This window comes from Podarcis bocagei, assembly GCF_964188305.1.
Source record: "Podarcis bocagei genome assembly, chromosome: 5".
In the NCBI taxonomy this organism is placed as follows: Eukaryota; Metazoa; Chordata; class Lepidosauria; order Squamata; family Lacertidae; genus Podarcis; species Podarcis bocagei.
In genome coordinates this window covers 75,950,971-75,973,018 of record NC_138129.1, presented here as the reverse complement: position 1 = coordinate 75,973,018, position 22,048 = coordinate 75,950,971, and the positions used below count along the sequence as shown (strand labels likewise).

Here is a 22,048-nt window from a genome sequence, read left to right as displayed (position 1 = left end):
TCACCCACACCACTGTCTTCCTAGCTGTTCTTTCAATGATTAAAATGCAGGTATGTGACATGCAAGGGACGCGGGTGGCGCTTTGGGTTAAACCACAGTCTAGGACTTGCCAGTCAGAAGGTCGGCGGTTCAAATCCCCATGACGGGGTGAGCTCCCATTGCTCGGTCCCTGCTCCTGCCAACCTAGCAGTTCAAAAGCACGTCAAAGTGCAAGTAGATAAATAGGTACCACTCTGGTGGGAAGGTAAACGGCGTTTCCGTGTGCTGCTCTGGTTCTCCAGAAGCGGCTTAGTCATGCTGGCCACACGACCCGGAAGCTGTACGCCGGCTCCCTCGGCCAATAAAGCGAGATGAGCGTCGCAACCCTCGAGTCGGTCACCACTGGACCTAATGGTCAGGGGTCCCTTTACCTTTACCTTGCATGCATGTGACATGCATCCCTACATTTCACATATTATCTCATTTGGCCTTGAAGCCCATCTGGCTAAGTTTCCCCAGCCACTCTGTGTGGCTTCCAACCAAATATTAAAAACAATAGAGCATCAAACAGAGGAGGGCAACCAAGATGACCAAGGGTCTGGAAACCAAGCCTTATGAGGAGCGGTTGAAGGAACTGGGTATGTTTAGCCTGGAAAAGAGGTGACTAAGAGGAGATATGATAGCCATCTTCAAAGATCTTAAGGGCTGTCGCATGGAGGAGGGAGCATGCTTGTTTTCTCCTGTTCTGGAGGGTAGGACTCAAACCAATGGCTTCAAGTTGCAAGAAAGGAGATTCCAACTAAATATACAAAAAAACTTTCTGACGGTAAGAGCTGTTCAACAGTAGGACAGTCTCCCTCGGGAGGTTGTGGGCTCTCCTTTCTTGGAGGGTTTTAAGCAGAGGTTGGGTGGCCATCTGTCATGGATGCTTTAGTTGAGATTGCTGCATTGCAGGGGGTTGGACTAGATGACCCTTAGGTCCCTTCCAGCTGTACGGTTCTAAGATTCTGTGAAGGTGTTCATCATTTCCTTTAATTTTCAAATCAAGGTGCTTCCCCCCCACCCTCCAGTGCTGCTTTGCTTGTAGGTGTGATGTACTGCACAAGCGAGTGCTGTTTTCAGATTGAATTTGTTTTCCGTTCAAGAGGATGCAAGTGTGGTTAAGAACATACACCAAGAGTCTACAAAGGTGAGCTGTGTAAAAAATCAAAGCTTAAGAGGGGTTGTTTTTCTTTTCAAGAGTGTATCAAGACATTATGAGTTTGATTCGTTTCTGCCTGTGCTTTTGGCAGTCTTTGCTTTGCTTGTTTCATGCACAAGTTTTGTTGAGCTTGATCTGTTCCTGGTTCTCTGAGAATATCTGGCATGGCACTTTCTGTTCCCTTGCTCTTGTGAAACTGGCAATCTAGCCAGGGATCGTGCCTGAGACTTTCTGCATGAACTGTTCATGGGAGACTAGGAATTAGTGCTTAATTTCTAAAATGCAAGGAAATAATGTCCGTAAACACTCATCTCTGTATTACTGGGGCTACCAACTGATTAGTCTCCCGCCTTCTAAGCAGTTAATTGATTCAATTTATATATATTTGCATTTTACAAATATCTCAGTCTAGATGCCATGTTTATTTTTTGTTCCATAATTTAAACCATGCCCAAATGGCCTCAAAAAGTAAAGCATTCTCTTAACATTCCACTCTACCAATTGAAATTGGGCCCCAACCAGTTAATCAACTGAAAGTTCAGCCACCGTATTTTTCGCTCTATAAGACGCACCAGCCTATAAGAAGCACCTAGTTTTTGGAGGAGGAAAACAAGAAAAAATATATTCTGAATCTCAGAAGTAAGAACAGCAAGCAGGATCGCTGCGCAGTGAAAGCAGCAATCCCTCTTGCTGTTCTGGCTTCTGGGATAGCTGCGCAGCCTGCATTCGCTCCATAAGACGCACACACATTTCCCCTTACTTTTTAGGAGGGAAAAAGTGAGTCTTATGGAGCCAAAAATTCGGTAATTCACTTACAGATTCAGTGTTACTTTGCATGTTCCAGGGATGGAATGCAGCCCTGGAGAAAAAGGCTCTGGAGTGAATCACGGGCATGAATCTTGAGTGGACTCTGACTGGTGTGACTCATCCAAGCAGTCATGCAAATACTCTTTTTCATGTGTGGCTGGAGTGCCAAATAATTCAATTAGAGCAGCTATCTGCTTGGCAGTGACACTTGACCCCACGCTTAACTCTGTACATCTTGTCTATCCATGCTTTCTTTTGAATGCAGGCCAGGTTTATTGGCCTGAAATCTTTATAGGAAATCCTGCTCAGTAGCAAATCCTGATTAGGAAGCTGTTATCGTTTTCTTTGCATGAAGGGTGAGCTTGCGACAGGCTCAGCATCTGGCTGCCATAAAAAAAAGGCGCCTGATGAGTCAGGCTGTAGCTGCCAACTGTGAGCAACTAGCTTCTTGAGAACCACTGATAACTAAGTTCTTATCGTTCTTTATTGAAGTTTTCCCCCAACACAAATTAAACCAACCAATGCTCTGTTGCTGTATGCACAGAAAATAAGAATCCCCTGGCACTTTAAGGATTAACAGATTGACTGGGGCAAAAACTCTCCTGAACTAGAGTCTACTTTATTGGGTGGATAAAGTTTTATCCTAGTTGGCAGCCAGATAGGCAGGCGCAGGAAGAGAGTGAGGGAATGGTAAACACAAGAGGCAAAAGGTAAATACACTGGTACCTTGGTTCTCGAACGTAATCCGTTCCGGAAGTCTGTTCGACTTCCGAAACATTCGAAAACCAAGGCGCAACTTGCGATTGGCACAGGCGCCCCAGAAACAATAACCGACAGCCGCATCGGATGTTCGGCTTCCGAAAAGCATTTGAAAACCGGAACACCTACTTCCGTGTTTCTGGCGTTGGGGAACCGAAATGTTCAAGTACCAAGGCGTTCAAGAACCAAGGTTCTACTGTACATGTACGATGCATAGAAGAGAACCCTCAACAATACCCATTGCTCAGCCCTGCCAACTAACCACAGCAGCCCTTTTCTCTGCAGCAGCAGCAGCAGCAGCAGCTAGGGTCTAAGTAGATAAATCCGGGATTCAAACAGTTCTGTGACAATCTGGTTTTTGTACTGAGGTTTTGGCTTCAATAACGAAAGGTAGCTGCGACGCTTTTGCAAGCTCCACTCCGAAGGTATAGTTCATTCCATGATGGAATTAGCCAACATAGGATGTCTAGACAAGGCAGTTAAAATGGCATGAGGTAATACCCGTCAACCTCCCCACAATTTGGTGGAAGTTACACCACATGTAAGACAAGAAGCTAGAAAAAAAATTCTGTGTGGGAAATATTGGCAAATATCTGACTGCCGTTTACTCAGGTATCGTGGAAACATCCATTATGAGGACTGTAAAAAACAAAACAAAAAACACACACGTTGTTTTACATCTCCTTATTACAACAGAGATAGAGAGAGGAGAAAGAACTCGGTTGTAACACACATGATTTAAGCAACGGGTGCCGTTGTGTCTAATTTGCACAATTTAGTTCTAGCTGCAGAATCTGGGTTTCTGAGCGTTGAATCCGAGCTTTTGAAACATGGAGGGCCCAGCCACCTCCCCGCAGCCGTAATTGCGTCAGCTGGAGCAAAGAGCCAGGCTAGATGGGGAGAAAGCAGTAGCTGGATTGGAGGGGAAGAGGGCACTCAAGGGGTTAAAGCAGTAGAGCCTGGTCTACAAGGATTAATGGGGCACTGCCCCACCAACCTTGGTCTGCCCTCAATGTGTCACCACCTGCCTTTCTGCAACCAGTTGAAGGGATGGAACTGTAGACCAGCTTTTTCCTTCTTAGTTTCTGTGTTGGCCCTTTTGGAACTTGGGGAAGAGGATGGGGACAAAACTAGGATGAGTTGGCTCTGCCCGTCATTGGCTCTGGCTCCACCTACTGTTGACCTCCTTGCATTGCGCCCTACTAGTCCCAATGGGACCCAGACACTACTGGGCCAAAGAGATGGGACAGAGAGAGAGCTTTGCAATTCGTGCACATCACGTGGAAGGAGCTATGATAGAGGTTGAGAACAGGAATACAAAGAAAAATCTGGAGGATAATAATAATAATAATAATTTATTATTTATACCCCGCCCATCTGGCTGGGTTTCCCCAGCCACTCTGGGCGGCTTCCAATAAAACACTAAAATACAATAGCCTATTAATCATTAAAAGCTTCCCTAAACAGGGCTGCCTTCAGATGTCTTCTAAAAGTTTGGTAGTTGTTGTTCTCTTTGACATCTGGTGGGAGGGTGTTCCACAGGGCGGGTGCCACTACCGAGAAGGCCCTCTGCCTGGTTCCCTGAAAAAACTGGAGCTGGGGTTAAAACCCACAGGTCTAGGCTCAGTGGAAGAGATCCTTCAACCTCATCTCAAAGGAATTTCATTCCAAACTCTTGGTCATGCTTTTCCCTCCATTTACCGTATTTTTCGCTCCATAGGGTGCACCTACTTTTTTTGGGGGGGGGGGGAATTCAAGAAAAAAATGCAGCCCTTGGGGGCTTTTGCAGGAGGTGAGGGAAATAGGGAAATGAGAGAGCCTCACTCTGTCCCTTCCCCCACCTCCCGCAAAAGCCAGGGATAGCTGTGTGAAGCTTCCCCAGGGCAGCGGGATGAAGGCGGCTTTGCGGCTTTGCGGGCTACCCCAGAGCTGCTCAGGAGCTTGTCGGGGCTGGCGGGGGAAGCCTGGCTTTCCGCCACCGCCAGCCCCAAAGAGCAGGTTGGGTAGCAGCGGAAAGGCTGCGCGCAGCCTTCCCACTGCTCCCAGAGCTTGTCAGGGCTGGCCGGGGAGACCACACATTCACTCCATAAGACGCACAGACATTTCCCCTTAGTTTTTAAGAAGAAAAAAAGTGCGTCTTACGGAGCGAAAAATACAGTATTTTTTGGTTGCGGTTCGATCCGCATGGGATCTGGGGGGGGGGGGGCTGCGCACAGCCGCTCAAAAGGCACTCCTCATTTGATGTGGGGAGCGGTCATTCCACTAACCTTCCTGCCAAAGGACAGACGACAAGGGCCAGCGCACCATTTTATCAACGGCTGCAGCCAGGCGTGTGCTCCTTCCCTCTTTTGAGTTTTCTCCAAGATTTGTCTGTGGCCTGGTTTTGCAACACCGAAAGCAGCCCACACCAGCTCTTGCCCTCTGTCTGCCCTATAGTAGCCTCCAGACCAACTCTAACCCGGTTGGCGGCTCTTCTGAAGTATTTGGGTGTTATGTGGCAAGAGTTGTCCTCGTTTCCATTGCACCGAACTGCATGGTTTTAAGCTGGTGGCAAAGGTTGCGCGGAAAGGTCATACGCTGAGCAAGAAAAAAGAGCTTTCTTGAATGTGTGCCGAGACAAGGCAGGACCTGAAGAGTCCACCTCTTGCTACTGGCACCAGGAAGCGAGATATTGAAACATATAAAGATCCCAGGCATCTCTATGTGGCCCCTTGAACCTTCCCCAGACCATGCCTTCACTAACCCTACTTTGAACCCCAAGTGTTTTTGCCTGGCTTGTAGGCACCCTTGGACTCTGAGAACATCTCTTGCTTGTAGGGGGTCTGTGCATGTGTGTTTGTAGAAAGTAGCCTACAGTACAAAGGTAAAAAATTGAAATAGTTGCCCAAGACCACTTTTGCATAGGGCTCCACCCACCACATCATGTAGTGCTTGCGGCTCCTTCTATTGCTATTGTTGCCTTCCAGATTGGAAATGAGACCCCGCATACAGCAGAAAGGCGTGTGATTTTCAGGATATATCCTCAGAATCTAATCAGTGAAGGTAGAAAAGAAGGTAGCTGTCAGGTGGCAGAGGGACGAGGGCAGGAATAAAAGAGTTTTATAGGCAGCCTGGTCCTGCCTTGCATGCCAGCTGCTGAATACAGAAACCTAAGCCTTGCTCCAACAAGCTGGTTGCCTGTTTTCAATATTTAATGTCAACCTGAAATGGCATTATAGGGCTCGGGGCTGCACCAGGGTGGTTCATGATATACAGAGTCTTATAGGTACGGCTAGAACAGTTTTCTCACAAACAACATGGTAATTCAGAAGTCTAATATGAAGAAAAAACAAGGCTGGGTGCGATTAGCTCAGGGTGACAGAGCTGCCACTATGGGCGATTTCACAGCAACAAACCTGGCGTAGCCACTCATAAACTCTTGCAATCTATGGTATTTAAAAGGACAAATTTAAAGCAGCCACAGGAGCTGAGATTTTGATAAAAGCAGCAACGCTGTGGCAGGAGTATTTAACCCTTTCCTATGCCACTTCCTAATCTACCTTCCCCCATACCCAGTGCAAAGCTGCTACTCAGTCCACACCGGGGTGGGGGACAGGGAGACAGACATTTGTTCCCCACCTCAAATGTGGGACTAATAGCAGTTGTGGGGGAATTAAGTGTGAGGGAAAAGGTTTAAAATCCTCACCTCTTAGCATCACTGCTTCAATTAAAATCAGAAACCCCAGTGACTGTTCTGGTGACACCACCAGAGCTCTGATTATAGATTTCCCATGCCATGTTTGATTTGGCCCTGAGTGTATACTCAACAGGTAGTGTACACGCCTGTTAAATCCTGGCTCGCCGATGGGTGTACCTCTCCAACCCACATTTTCAAACGCCTGGTTTGTCACAGTCACACTTTGTATTTTTAGGGGGGCGCCTTAGAAATGTGTGAAGAGGCCCTCGTGCAGGGTTCCTTGGGAGCATACTAACAGCGCAGAGACCTTGAACTGTTCCCCAGTTCCTTCCTGTGTAGTTTAATTAATTTCAACAGGGACAGAAAATACTCCAAATTAGGGGCAGTCTCTGGTGGTGTAAACTCCCATCCATCCAGCAATCCCTTAGGTGCGCAGGAGCACTAATGTCCATACGGAGCTCGTGCACATAATTCCCCTATTTACTTCAGTGGAAGCATCCAACTTCTGTGGGATTCCCTCTACACCTGAAAATCTGCTGCATTAATTTGAGAGAGCTTTGGAACATACGTGTTCAGGGGAGGCTTTGTTTGCGACGTTTCGTACCTCCGAATGCCTACCCTCAGATCTTTGTGAGTGTTGTGGTGTGGAAAAAGTGGAGAGATGTTTTTCTCCCACTCATACTATGAGAACCAACGCCCATTTGGTGACTGTTGAAAGGCGTTCAGGACAGATGAGAGAGTACTTCTCCACACGCTGCACAAACTACGAGATTTGCTCCCACCATCACTGGAACCCAGGAAACTGCCTTATACAGTCAGACCATTGCTCCATCTAGCTTGGTATCACCTGTTCTTCACTGGCAGCTGTCTTCCAGGGTTTTAGGCAGAAGTCCTTCCCAGCCTACCTGGGGACTGAACCCAGGACCACTGAGCTGCAGCCCTTCTGCCACACCCTGATTAATTTGGGGACACGACAGTTTGATGTCCACATCAATGATGCTCAAAAAAGCTGTATCCCTCCTGCCATACAGGAATCTTAAAGCTGGCAATAGGGGCAGCTGAGGATATGAGAACGTTATGATGGGAGCGGTCAATGTAATGGCCATATCAGAAAGCTTTAAAAAAGGAAACCAGAATATTTACTTGCAGAAAAGGCTGATGCCATGTTACATTATCTGGGAGTGCATCAGGATCTGAGCTTAAGCAATGCATGGAAAGTTGTCTTTTATTGCTGAGACGGATGGTGAATTCAGAGCGTTGTGCGAACTGCTTTAAACCCCAGCAACTTTAAAACTGCTTTAAACCCCTGGCGGCAAATATGGTTCAAAATGACTTTTGTTATTCAGAGGGCAGCAAACAAAACGAAGCACTTTTTCCTCCAACCCCAAGCCACATCCGTTGCCTCTCTGCTGGCTTTGATGCCGAAAAAGGTATTGCAGCAGGTGTGTGGTTTTTAAAGCAATCACCTCTATCTCCTTTTTTTCACACGGAGAGGGGCTTTCAGAAAGGGGAGGAAGGTGATTTAATTCTCAGCACATATGAAAAGTTTGAATAGTTTACGGGAATCAGATCTGCAGACCATAGGTTGAACTTATGGTTTTTAAACAAATCTGGTCTGCTTCTGCTTTGAAACGGATTTTACAGTCTACAGCCCAAATGTAGATAACAATTAGCTTCATAATGTTTAATTTCCAGGGCTTACTGGTTTTCAGCAGCAGAGCTTAAGTCACAGGGCAGGTGAATTTATAACAGTGCATCTGAACATGTGCAAAGTGCCTTTCTATCGCCACTAATAACACCTGCATATTGGAGATGAAGCTTTCCAGAGACAGATTACCTTTCAGATAGTAATCGGAATTAAGGTGCAACCTCTTGCCTTAGATGCTTTTAAGCAGATAATATAAGCATGCACACATGAACGTGAAATGTGAGAATAACGCTTCATGAACCTGGGACAGAGCCAAACCCTAAACCCTAGATCCTTGTTGTATCGGCCACATACCCTAGATTCAGAAATCTTAACATGGACAATCGAATCTCACAACACTTCCGCTTGAAATTGTGCACATGATCCCTTCGCAGGCCAGTCTTTAGGAGCAAACAGCGGTCACGGGGGTGCAGCTCTGTGTTCATGGAAAGAGGTCGAGGGGACTAGAAGCAGCAAATTCCCGCACGCATGGAGGGAAGAATGGGGAAGATGCAAAGGGGCTGTGCACCACTCTCAATTCTTAATATCAGTGTTTTCTTACAAGTGAAACAGACGTAAATGAGAGCAATTCACAGGCGATGAATTGCAGAAATCAGCTAAATATGTGACTTGCAACTTTCATTTGCCAGTCGCTTGAGAGAGCAAATGTTGGGCACAACCCAGCACTTTCAGATTTCTCAGATTTTAACAGGAGACCTTTAGGGACATGCTTGGAAAATTTATGTTGAATGAAATGTGAATTAGAAGTGCTTCACTTTGGTGGGATGGCACACAAAGGAGGGCTTGATTTTGATCCCAAATTTGTTATTGCTGCCCCACTGGTGTGAAATTTGAAAAGGTGTGTCACACAGCCGTATCACTCATAGGGCACCATATAAGGTTTGTAATGACCAAGCACTGCTGAGAGCAATCGAATAGAACTTGCTGCTCAAGCCTAAGTCTCGGAAGGGGCGTTCACACATTACACTGAACAAGTGCACAATTTGTGTACACAAAGGGTTGAGTTGTACACTCACAGTAACCCACATGTAATGCTCAGTGTTCAGACTGTGTACACAAGTTGGAACTGTATAAATCAACAAGGGTATGCTCTCACACAAACATTGTGCATGTGTACAGGCAGCTTGTGGCGTGTTCAGTAGAATGTGTGAACAATCCAATAGATTTCAATAAGTCTTGTGTGCTAGTACAAGCAATAAATAGGATTACATTTCCTAAAACATTACATTACATTACATTACATTACATTACATTACATTACATTACATTGCATTACATTACATTACATTACACTGGTGTAAAATGTTGTACCCCAGAGTCCTGATTTCAAAGAACGCTAGTTGGTGCAACTGACTTCTGCTTGGAGCTTGCCCATTTTGACTTCCATTTATATTCACACCCAAGCAATTAAATATACAAGAAACCCATGGGACTGTATCACATATCAGAGGAGGCATCTGCATAGACCATAAGATCTTCATTGGAGGACATTATCCAGATTCTGCTGCCTAATGAGGTGGGGCAGGAAAAAAGGGCTCAGGAAAAGCCCTTCTTGGAAGAGGTGTACCAGTTGCTCTCCCCAGAGAAGTTCCCCTGGCACCCATATTATAAGTTTTTCAGCATCAGATGAATACGTTTCTCTTCTCCCAAGTTATTAAATATCCAACGCTTTCCAGTTTTCAAACTATTTTTTGCCTTCCCTTGCTAGTTTTGAACGGCACCCTGCCCACTGAATGCTGCCATGTGGTTCAAAGCTAGCTTTTATTTTGTGCTGCTGGTGCCTTCATGTGCGGTTGGTTTTTAGGGCCGTCGATTGTATTGAACTTTGTCCATTAGGGACGCAGGTGGCACTGTGGCCACAGAGCCTAGGACTTGCCAATCAGAAGGTCGGCGGTTTGAATCCCCATGATGGGGTGAGCTCCCGTTGCTCAGTCCCTGCTCCTGCCAACCCAGCAGTTCGAAAGCACGTCAAAGTGCAAGTAGATAAATAGGTACCGCTCCGGCGGGAAGGTAAACGGCGTTTCCGTGCGCTGCTCTGGTTCACCAGAAGCGGCTTAGTCATGCTGGCCACATGATCCGGAAGCTGTACGCTGGCTCCCTCGGCCAGTAAAGCGAGATGAGCGCCGCAACCCCAGAGTCGGTCATGACTGGACCTAATGGTTTACCTTACCTAGAAGATTTGGGCTGTACAGAAGTGTATCAAAACAGGGCTGAATCCATCCAGCCCTCGTTTGCTAAAATGATTTCTGCTCACACAAGGGAAATTTCCCCCTTCCCTCCAGCACCCCCAGAAGGAGGATTCCCCCCTCCTGGAGGAATGGTGTGGGTGTGTGCATGCAAGGGACATGTTGGCTGGTGGGAGGAAAGGGAGGGGACATTCTGTTGCAAGAGTGAAAGTTGTTGCGCTCACGCAGCGGCTCAGTTGGATTCCAGCCCAGCTCATCTGCAGGCATGCTAGCGTGTGTCTGTCTGTGAGCGATGCATCGCCACATCGGGAATGGGCAAAATTCTCCCCAGCTGCTTCATTCAAGAGGCTACTGCCACGGCTATCTACAGAGATGCATTTTGGGAGAGAGGTTTAGTTAAGTTCTCCCCGCGACTATTCTGAGCGAATCAGTGCAGCTTTTAGTGTTGTCAGCAGGAGGGTTGGGTTGGAAAGCTCTGCTTCATCTTGGTTCATGGAAAGGTCAGAGCACAGCCGCAGCTGAAGGAACATGGAGGAACACTTTTTAAGACTGAGGGGAACCACAAATCTCTATTATTGTTATTATTATTACAATAGTAGAAACGATAAATTCTGAAACTAACAAAATATAAAAGTTACAACTAAAATAAAGTGCACCAATTATACATACCATATTTTTTGCTCTATAAGACGCACCAGACCACAAGACGCACCTAGTTTTTGGAGGAGGAAAACAAGAAAAAAAATATTCTGAATCTCAGAAGCCAGAACGGCAAGAGGGATCGCTGCGCAGTGAAAGCAGCAATCCCTCTTGCTGTTCTGGCTTCTGGGATAGCTGCGCAGCCTGCATTCACTCCATAAGACACACACACATTTCCCCTTACTTTTTAGGAGGGAAAAAGCGAGTTTTATAGAGCAAAAAATACAATATATGCATAAGTCTGCAATACAGTCGTACCTTGGTTCTTGAATGCCTTGGCTCTCATACATTTTGGCTCCCGAAAGCCGAAAATCCAGAAGTGGATGTTCTTTGGAAGCCGAATGTCCAATGTGGCTTCCGCAGCTGGGTGCAGGAAGCTCCAGCAGCCAATCGGAAGCTGCGCCTTGGTTTCCGAATGGTTCCAGGAGTCAAACTGACTCCGGGAGCGGATTAAGTTCAACAACCAAGGTACTACTGTACTTGCTTAGGTTTATTCTAGCTTTTCTGAGTGGCTTCCAAGTGCTTCACTCAGGAGGTCCCAGCCTCCCCCATTTGTACTGACTTCATCTGAACAGCCTCGTTGGAAGGAAATCCCCATCCCAATTAACCCCCCCTTTTCTTTACACAACTCTTGTACATCTCTTTGCACCTATAAACTGTCCTCCCCCCGCCATCTGTTTCTTCTCACCCTTTTTCTGTTACCCCCCAGTTTCTTCTTCTTTTGTGTCTTCTTCATTCGAGCCTACCTTCCTTACAAAAGACATGGCAAACTGAGATGGGAACTAGGGAAAGAAAAGTAGGCGGAATCGGAGAACATTTTTTTAGTCTTGTGCCCAGTGCTATTTTTTCTAGAAAAATAGGTTATGGCGGCAGTGGCGCCCACCTGAGAGGTGCCAGAAATGGGTTCCGGTGAATTCTGGCTGGGGAAAAAGCCCATAGTACCCTAATCGAAGGAAGAAGTCAAGATAGCATTACTTTCCCCTGTTAACAGAGCTGAAAATCATAAAAATTAGCATTGGAATGGGGTTATGTGTCTGCAAACCTTTTTGAAGTTAAAAAGCAATCCTTGTACAGTCATACCTTGGTTTCCAAACAGCTTTGTTCTCAAACGTTTTGTTTTTTTTTTTTTTTTATAAAATTTTTATTGGTTTTACAACATTTTTAAGAAAAACAAACAAACACAAAAAGTGACAGACATACATGTATAGTTTCAAACATATTTTCATAAACCTCTTTTCTTGAACTTCCCCATACCCCCCCTCTCTGCATCCCAATGTCCATAATTCAACAAGCAACTCCCAGTTGTTACTTTCTAATCTCTGTCATCTTAGTCTCTTTTATAGTCTAACCTTGTATCCCTGTACCCTTTTGCTTCTGGAAACCACAACATTTTAGCATTCATTAAGTTTATAGTAGTCCTTAAGATAACTTTTAAATTTTCTCCATTCTTCTTCCACCGTCTCTTTTCGTTGATCACGGATTCTGCCTGTCATCTCGGCCAGTGTCATATAGTCCATCACTTTCATCTGCCATTCTTCCAGAGTGGGTAAATCTTGTGTCTTCCAATACTTTGCGATAAGTATTCTTGCTGCTGTTGTGGCATACATAAAGAAAGTTCTATCTTTCTTTGTCACCAATTGGCCGACAATGCCCAAGAGGAAGGCCTCTGGTTTTTTAGAAAAGGTACATTTAAGTACCTTTTTCATTTCATTATAGATCATTTCCCAAAAGGCCTTTATCTTCGGGCATGTCCACCAAAGGTGATAGAAAGTACCTTCAGTCTCTTTACACTTCCAACATTTATTGTCGGGCAAATGATAGATTTTTGCCAGTTTGACTGGGGTCATGTACCACCTGTAAACCATCTTCATAATGTTTTCCTTTAAGGCATTACATGCCGTAAATTTAATACCGGTGTTCCATAACCATTCCCAGTCAGCTGACATAATGTTATGTCCAACATCCTGAGCCCACTTAATCATAGCCAATTTAACTGTTTCATCCTGTGTGTTCCATTTCAACAACAAGTTGTACATTCTAGATAAATTCTTAGTATTGGGTTCTAACAGTTCAGTCTCTAGTTTTGATTTTTCCACCTGGAAACCGATTTTCCTATCCTGTTTAAAAAATTCCATTATTTGGCGATATTGGAACCAATTTTCTACTTTATGCTTCAATTTCTCCTGACTTTGTAGTTTGAATTTATCTCCATCCTGTTCTAAGATCTCCCAATACTTCGGCCATCCGACCTCCATATTGAGTTTCTTCACTGCTTTAGCCTCCACTGGTGACACCCATCTAGGGGTTTTATTTTCCAATAGATCTTTATATCTTATCCAAACATTAAATAATGCTTTTCTAACAATGTGATTTTTAAAGGCGCTGTTAACTTTATCATACCAAAGATATGCATGCCAACCGAAAGCATTATTGAAACCTTCCAGATCCAAGATGTCCGTGTTCTCGAGGAGCATCCATTCTTTCAGCCAGCAAAAAGCTGCTGCCTCATAATACAATTTTAGGTCCGGCAGGGCAAAACCCCCTCTTTCTTTAGCGTCAGTCAATATTTTAAATTTAATTCGGGGCTTTTTGCCCTGCCAGACAAATTTCGAGATGTCTTTGTGCCACCTCTTAAAACATTCCATCTTGTCAAGAATCTGCAAGGTCTGGAACAAAAATAACATTCTAGGCAATACATTCATTTTAATTACTGCAATTCGGCCTAACATTGACAGTTTCAAATTTGACCATATTTCTAGATCTTTTTTAATTTCTGACCAACATTTTTCATAGTTGTCCTTATACAAATTCGCATTCTTAGATGTTAAATAAACCCCTAGGTATTTCACCTTCTTGACCACAGTCAAACCTGTTTCCTCTTGAAATTTCTCCTTTTCCATATCTGTTAGATTTTTCCCTAAAACTTTAGTTTTTTGCTTATTCAACTTAAATCCAGCTACCTGGCCAAATTGTTGTATTATTTCTAGGACCTTTTTCGTACTAGTGTTTGGCTCTTGCAAAGTCAATACTAGGTCATCTGCATACGCTCTTAACTTATACTGTTTAGCTCCGACCTGCACACCTTTGACCTGCTGGTCATTTCTTATCATGTTCAGTAACACCTCCAGAACTGAAATAAAAAGTAATGGGGAAATTGGGCACCCCTGTCGTGTTCCTTTTTCTATCTTAAGTTCCTCAGTCACAACATTATTTACAATCAGTTTAGCTTTTTGTTCCGAATATATTGCAGCCATACCATTCTCAAAACCCTGGCCTACCCCCATCCCATGAAGATTCTTCCTCATAAAACTCCAAGAAATATTATCAAAGGCTTTCTCCGCATCCACAAAGATCAATACTGCTTTAGTGTTTATATTCACCTCTAGCTTTTCCAAAATGTCTATTACATTCCTTACATTATCTGCTAGGTGTCTATTAGGGAGAAAGCCTGCTTGGTCTCTATGAATCTTCTCCATCAAGACTCTTTTAAATCTTTTTGCCAAAATGTCTGCAAAAATTTTGTAATCCACATTAAGCAGTGATATTGGGCGGTAGTTCTTAAGTTGGGTCTTTTCAGTCTCTGACTTTGGTATGAGTGAAATATATGCCTCTTTCCACGATTCAGGTGCCCTTTTTCCCTCAAGAATCTCATTACAAACTTCTCTTAGTGGTTGAGTCAGCCATTCCTTCAGCGATTTGTAGTATCTGGAAGTCAGTCCATCTGGTCCCGGAGATTTGCCCAATTGCATATTCTGAATGGCAGCCTCTATCTCTTGATCTGAGATTCTCTGGTTCAAATCCATCTTACTTTGATGAGAGATGTTTCGTAGTCCATATCTTCCAAGGAATTTATCTATATCTTCTTCATTTTGCGGGCCTTGAGTGTAAAGTTTTTTAAAATAACTTAAAAAGCAATTTCTAATTTCATTGGGTTTAGATATGTTCTTTCCATCCACCTCTAGGCTTGTAACTGTATTTAATTTCTGCCTTTTCTTCAGTTGCCAAGCCAAAAGTTTACCACATTTATTTGCTGATTCAAAAGTCTTTTGCTTCATTTGCTTTATCTTCCATTCAATCTCTTGGTTCATCAATTCCATATATTGTGTTTGATATAACTTGATCTCTCTTAAGATGTCCTGAGACTTTGGTTTTGTTCTTAATTTCCTCTCTCCTTCCTTTATCATTTCCAAAATCTTCTCTTTTTTCTCAGTTTGTTTTTTCCTCTTTATTGAATTTTGTTGAATCAAAAATCCTCTCATAACAGCTTTACTTGCGTCCCAGATCACTCTTTTCTCCACGTCGGTCCTCAAATTTATTTCAAAATAGTCTTTTAGGGTCTTTTGGGCCTTCGTGAGAATCTCCTTATCTCGAAAGAGGGTGTCATTCATTCTCCATCTAAATTGACCAGTTATTGTGAGTTTCATCTCCATCTTCACGGCGTTATGGTCGGAGCAAGTTTTTGGGCAGATTTCCACTTTCTTAATCTTTGGAGCCAGTCCACTAGTAACCCAGATTTGGTCAATTCTGGTCCAGGTCATCATTGCTTGGGAGAAAAAGGTTCCCTCTCTCTCCAGAGGGTTCCTTGTTCTCCAAATGTCTATCAAGTCCATATTTTCTGTCATTTCGAAAAAAGTCTTAGGGAGTCTCCCTTCTTTAGTGACTGTTAGTCTTTGTGCCTTGTCCATATTAGTGGAGACCACGCCATTCATGTCTCCCATGATTATCATATTGTAATCCAGATAGTCCGTCAAAGTTTCATGAAGTCTCTTAAAGAAGTCAGATTTGCCTTCATTTGGTGCATAAATTCCAACAACTAGAAGTTTTTCTCCTTGTACTTGTATCTCCACAGCCAAATATCTCCCTTGTTCATCTTTGAATATCATTTTTGGAGCCCATTTCTCCTCCACATATATTACCACTCCTCTCTTCTTAACTTTGTCTGATGAGATAAATTCTTGTCCTAGCCTTTTATTTGTGAGTAATCTCCTGTGGGCTCTAGTTATGTGAGTTTCTTGTAGACATATCAAGTCCAGTTGTTCTCTATTCAAAATATGAAATACTTGTCTTCTCTTCAAAGGCCCATTCAGTCCATTACAATTCCAACTAAGGAATTGCAAAGCCATCTTGTTATTTTCTTAAGACTCCTCCAACAGCTCCAAGTTGTTGCTCTTCTTCTGATGGTGGTGGTTTTTGTCCAAACGAGAGATTCAGGATATCCAGTGCTCTCCTCTGTTCTGCAAGTACGTCCACAGTCCCCTTCTGTAGGTCCTCCTGATATCTTGCCAAAAATTTGTCTTTATCTTGAATTGTCTTTATTTTCACTTTCTTTGCCTTATAGTCGAATGACAGTCCTTGTGGGAACTCCCACCTGAAACGGATAGAATTTTTCTTTAACAAAAGAACCAAGTCCTTGTAGAAGTTTCTTAAATCCAAAATGTATTTTGGGATGTCTTTAAAGATCTGTACAGCTGAATTTCCAATTTGCAAGGCCTTTTCAAAGTGTAGTCCTAATATTTTATCTCTTTCCTCCTTGGATCTGAATGTAATCAAACAGTCTCTCGGTGTCTTTCTATCTTGCTTTTTACCCAGTCTAAAGGCAGTCGTAATTTTAAATTCGTCTTCCTCAAGGTCCCAGCAATCCACAAACTCCCGTGTCAAATATTCCACAAGGTTGTCTCTTTCATTCTCCGGAATCAGTCTTAATTTTAAATTTCTCTCTTTCCTCTGTAACTCCCACAAGGCCAAAGTTGCATCATGCTCATAGACCTTCTTGGCAAGTGGCTCTAATTTCTCCTGTGTCTCTCCGGCAGTGGCTTTTGCCTCTTCGGCAATTTGGCGCGTGGTGGCGTTTTCCTCCACCAATTTATTTATAGATTCTGTATTCTGGTTTAATCTTGCTGATATTTCTGTTAATTTTTGTGTGTTCTCTGAAGTCTGTTTTGTCAAAGACTCCAGAGTTTGGTTTATCTTGAGCAAGGCCTCTGTCACAGCTTCCATAGAGACGGCTGCTCCTTTGTCTTGTCCTGTTGTTCCTGCTGATCCGGCTGTTGCGCCTGAAATTGAGCCTCTTTTCTTTGCCTGTTGCAGCTGCAGCTGTTGTTGTTGTTGTTGCTTGATCTTGGCTCTTGTAACTATCTCTTCTTGTGGGCCACTCATGTCAAGGTCAATTCCCACGGGATTATTCTCCCTTGGAAAATTCCACTGTCTTAGGCCGTCAAGTTTTACTTTATCCTCTAGAGGGAGCAAATCAAAATGGCCATAGAACAGGATTTCCAAATACAAAAACAAAGGAGACAGTCCAAGATGTAAAAAAGAAGGAGATTAACACAGTCAAAGTCAATGTTGCTAAAAACTTATAACTCCAAATTGCCACAGTTGCCCAGTTTATACTGTTTCTTATGATATACAGTGATCAGGCACTGTGGAAACTTTGTATCAAAGTCTCGCTTCACAGGAAAAAGTCAGTTCAGTGTACTAACAAGGCAGACCGTTTCATGCTTTCAAATAGGTGAGATAGCAGAGGTTTTTTTCCTCCAAATGGATCATGCAGTTGTTGGTCAGATTCACCTCCCCTCTGCCCTGTTTGCTAGAGGGGAGATCAAAGGTCTAAATGTCCGGTTTATATGATCAAAGAGCAGGTTTAAACGGATGCAAGTTTAGAGTTCCGTTGCTTTCACTTTCATGCAGTCGGGGGGAGGCAGACTTCCTTTGCTTAAATCTCCCCGTTTTTAGCCCAATTTCTAAAATTTTAAAGGGTCCCGATTATTGTCCAGCTCTTACTCACGGGAATTCAGTCCAAATTTTCTTTTCAGGAAGGAATCGGCGCTCTCCGCTTATGGCGACGCGGCTTCACTTCGCAGGCTGGGTAGCGACTCTGTTCTCAAACGTTTTGGCTCCTGAACGCCGCAAACCTGGAAGTGACTGTTCTGGTCTGAGAACTATTTTTGGAAGCCAAATGTCCGGCGGGGCTTCTGAATGTTTTGGAGGTCGAACAGACTTCTGGAATGGATTCCGTTCGACTTCCAAGGTACGACTGTACTCATAAAGCTTGGGAGCCCTTGACCCTATGTGGAGGGCCTGGGATATCAAACTGTGACTACCTGAATTCTTGGGAGGGGGCAAGGGAGCCAGGAAAAGTTGGTTAAAAAAAAAAGTTATAAAATTAGAGAGCTGATTCTCCCAAAGATCTATACTTTAAGCATGAGGATTCTCCATGTTCTGCCTATACCCAATGGCAGCACTTCCTACTTAGAAATAAGATCACCTATGCTAGACAATCTCATCTTTATAGTAAATGGGACTTTGTCCCCCAAAGTAAAAAATGTGCATCTCTCACCTGGCTCAATTTGCCTTCTGAATAATAGGACTGTAAAGGAAAATAGCACCTTGACCGACTCCACCTTATGAGCAAAGGGAGGGAAAACAAAGCCCGTATCCCCCTCCCCCACCAAAAAATCCACCAAACGTGCTGGAGATGGAAAAGGGCAGTCAAGTTAAGAGTTCCAGCAATTAACAAGTTGAAATTGGGTGTGTGTGTGTTAAATGGATTTATTATTCAGATAAAAATACATCCTCTTAAAAGATTACAAGACTAACACTTTTTTTAAAAAAATGTAAGCTCAAATGGTTGTAGAAGACTAAGCACTGAGCCCAAAATAAACCTGTAAAAATCATGCTGCTAAGCTGACAGGAAATGTAAAAATAAAGAGCTGGTGAAAAGAAAGGGCTTGGGAGTTGACAAAAACAACAATATTATTTTGCTCTTTTATAGATCCTGCCCAGCGCACTCAGGCTCAGACCCCCTTCTGTGGATGCCCCTCAAAACACATTTGGAAGGAGGAGCAGGATTGTGCTGGCAAAGTAGGCTGCCAAGCAGCTGACCTAACTGCAGATACTGTAAAGGCAATACGCTACGTGGAACGTAATTGTGGAAAGGAACGGGCGCTCTCTGGTTTCTGAAGATGCAATCAGGGATTTTGTAATGCAATCTTAAAAGCTGAGGATGGAAACCTCCACAGTACAGTACCATCGTAGAGCAAAACGAAGTCTGATAGGGTGCTTGGTGAGAAAGTACTCCAATAAATAAAATGAGAGGAGAAGAACCATGGATCTTCTCTGGAACTCCTTGAAAGAAAGGTGGGATAGAAATCAAACAATTAAGTAAATAAGCAAAATAAGCACTTTATTAAGAAGTTCCATATCATAATAACCATAGGATGTTATATTATTTTGTGACTACTGCAATGCCAATTCAGATTATGTTTCTTTGATATACTTTACTAAGGCACTTCTTTCGGGGGGGGGGGATCAAAGAATTGCACCTTAGATTTGCTTTAACTTTTCAGAAATGCTGAATGACACAATTTCCTTAGGAAGTTAATGGCACACGGCCACACACACAAAATGTTGGTGTTCCAGTATAGTGATGAAGAACCTTTTGCCCTCCAAATGTTGGTGGACTACAACTCCCATAATCCCTGAACAAAGGACATGATGGCTGTGGCTAATAGAAGGCGAAGTCCAATAGGATATGGACAGCCACCCCTCCATTAGGGCAACTTGATGAAAATAGTGAAAGACCTGGAAAGATGATTGGTCGGTGTCCAAATCTTAGCGTAGCCCACTTATCTGAAGAAATGAAAAAGATGAAAAATATTCATCTACAAGAGCTTCGGTTTCGCTTGATGTTTTCAATGGTTGTGTTAAACTCAATGGTGAATTACAGATCAGCCTTCGTTCATATCACTGTTTCATACAAACTCGACCAATGAGGTTTTATTTTTGTTGTTTTCCCCATTTGGTGTACTTAATTTAATTTGTTTGGCAGTGTCACTTCACATCTTGATCCAATTTCAGCATAGAAAAAGAAGCGCATGATGGTCAACTTATTCTGCAGATAAAAGAACAAGGAAAAGTTCCATCGATATCATGAAAGCATCATTATCAAACCTACTGTATTACAGTTTCATTTTCAGTGATATGCTTAATCCACTGAATGCCATCTGATTCAGTGGCATTTGATATGAACTCTAAAATATAAAAATCCCTCTTAATCTGTAATGTCCCAAAAGTATCAAGCCCTAACTGTGTGAAAAAGTTCATCTATACATGGAAACAGAAAACAGTAAATAAATACTGAATTATGTTAAATGATAACAATGTCCAAGGGCGGAGAAAGACATCTTCTGAGAGGGAGATCTGAACTTGCAAGCTGCTTTCAGGATGCCGAAGAAAAGTTAACAGCTGGTGCTCCCATGAAGATGGAGCTGTGATGTTGGAGGGGCCAAAAATACACCTTACTGGGGCAGGCCAGGAGAGGAACATCAAAGGCCTCCCTTTCCTCCGTCATGCCTCTGGAATGAGGGAGAAATTACACAAATCATTTGTTTCCCTTCAATTGGAATCTACCAGAGGGAAACTACATATAGGCTTGTGGTGCTAACCTACTTCCCTCAGTGTCAGTGGAAAGAGCCGTTTGCAAAAATAAATAAGAGTGAGTGTGTGTGCGCGCGCGTGTGTGTGTGCAATTTGGGTTTTTTGCAATCTTGGCTTCCTGCCAAATCAGCTTTTTGTGGCCTGAATATGTACATACTTGGGCCCTATCAATCTTGCTTCATGCATCTTCTGTTTTAAAACCTTTTTATCACCTCGCTCCTGTCCTCTCAATCTCCTCTGGCTTGTCCACATCCTTCCTACAATGTGGTAACATGTAACTGAACGGAATGCTTTGGCTGGGGCCAAACAAGCACTGACCAGAGTGGTGCTCTGCCTTAAATTGAAGGCTTTTGCTAACTCATTCCAAAGCGGTGTTTATTAAATGTGTTTAGTGATCACACAAGGTTAAAGAGACAAATGGAACCATCTTGATAAGCAATAATCTTATCTTTCGGTCCCAGTCATTTCCCCATCAACTCCTCCTCTCACCCCTCCAATGCAACCGGTGTGCTTTTATTTTTAATGACACTGGGTGGAATCCAACTGAGATCTTTGTGCTTATGGAAGGGTTTGGATCCTGCAAACACTTACAGAAGAGCAGGGGGAGGAAGGTTTTGGGATGGGTGTTTTTTTTTTTGTTTTGTTTGCCAATTTGCTCTTCTTACTGCAAGCCTGAATACAACCTTCTACCCTGCTCTGGATGTTCCCTCCGTGGAGCAAAAATCACCTCTATCCCTCCATTAGCAAAAGTATCCCCTTCTGTCATCACATGGAACCAGCTGGGTTCCACTCATAGACAAGATGAAGTTGTGGCAGATGGGGCACGAATGAAAGAAGAACTTACCAGTATGGAAGACTATCGCTTCTGAATATTCTTGTTAAACTTTCAAAATCTTCATTTTTGAAGTGTAATTCTTCAAGCAAAGTAGCCAGGAACTGCGAATATCCTTGGCTGTGCTGGGAACTTGCAAAGACGGGAATGTTTTGCGACAACCTGAAACACAATGTTGAATATTTAAAAATATACATATTTACAGTTCCGAATAGGGTGTGAGAGAGGGGAGAAAACAGTCCTTTTCATATAACCCAGAGGAAACTGTAATAAAGTCCAGTAATTATTAAACATCAAATATATCGTTTGCCAAATACAATTACTAAACCGGCAGAAGCACATCCAGGGGGAATTCCAGACGCAAGTCAGTGCAACACACATAATGCTTCAGGACTATTCATTAGGATATGATATTTGAAACCAAGGTCCCAATACAGAAGACTCATGCAACCTTTTGCGCTTAGGAAGTCATGGGCAATAATTGTGCACAGTGGACCCAGATAACACACAAGGATATGCATCTTTGCATCTGTCTTCACCGCAGAAGACATAGGGCTGATACTTGTGCCTGAACTGATTCTTCCAGGAAGGGAGCCTGATGAATGACAAATATTTGTGACAAGTTTGAGGTCTTATTGACCAGCAAGGGTCTGGAGAGTATCTGTTGAAGAGTTCTTAGAACTCAAATGTGAAACTGCTTAAGTTCCATCAAAAATATACAACTTGTCACTAAAATCGGCCTCTGTATCATAGGATTTGAAAGTGG

The 22,048-nt window shown here is 43.4% G+C and overlaps 1 protein-coding gene and 2 long non-coding RNA genes across 6 annotated transcripts in view; 2 read left to right on the top strand and 1 right to left on the bottom strand.

Annotated features, from left to right (window-relative positions):
• Positions 1–19,317, top strand: part of LOC308586955 — a 29,946-nt gene extending 10,629 nt beyond the window's left edge. Inside the window, exon 2 of the long non-coding RNA XR_014008169.1 lies at positions 18,787–19,317. This is a non-coding gene — a long non-coding RNA (uncharacterized lncRNA). The remainder of the gene's footprint in view (positions 1–18,786) is intronic.
• The window catches only part of LOC308586948, a 562,568-nt gene that overhangs the window by 16,382 nt on the left and 524,138 nt on the right, over positions 1–22,048 (top strand). The window lies entirely within an intron of this gene.
• Positions 19,177–22,048, bottom strand: part of RPAP2 (RNA polymerase II associated protein 2) — a 53,475-nt gene continuing 50,603 nt past the window's right edge. For 2 of the 4 annotated variants that reach the window (XM_081194037.1, XM_081194035.1), the window contains exons 12-13: positions 21,295–21,444; positions 19,177–19,905 (exon numbers count right to left, since the gene is read on the bottom strand). In XM_081194037.1, the coding sequence (XP_081050163.1) occupies position 19,905; positions 21,295–21,444 (151 nt within the window). In that variant the 3' untranslated portion in view covers positions 19,177–19,904. The other 2 variants (XR_014008110.1, XM_081194036.1) reach the window with 2 other exon arrangements.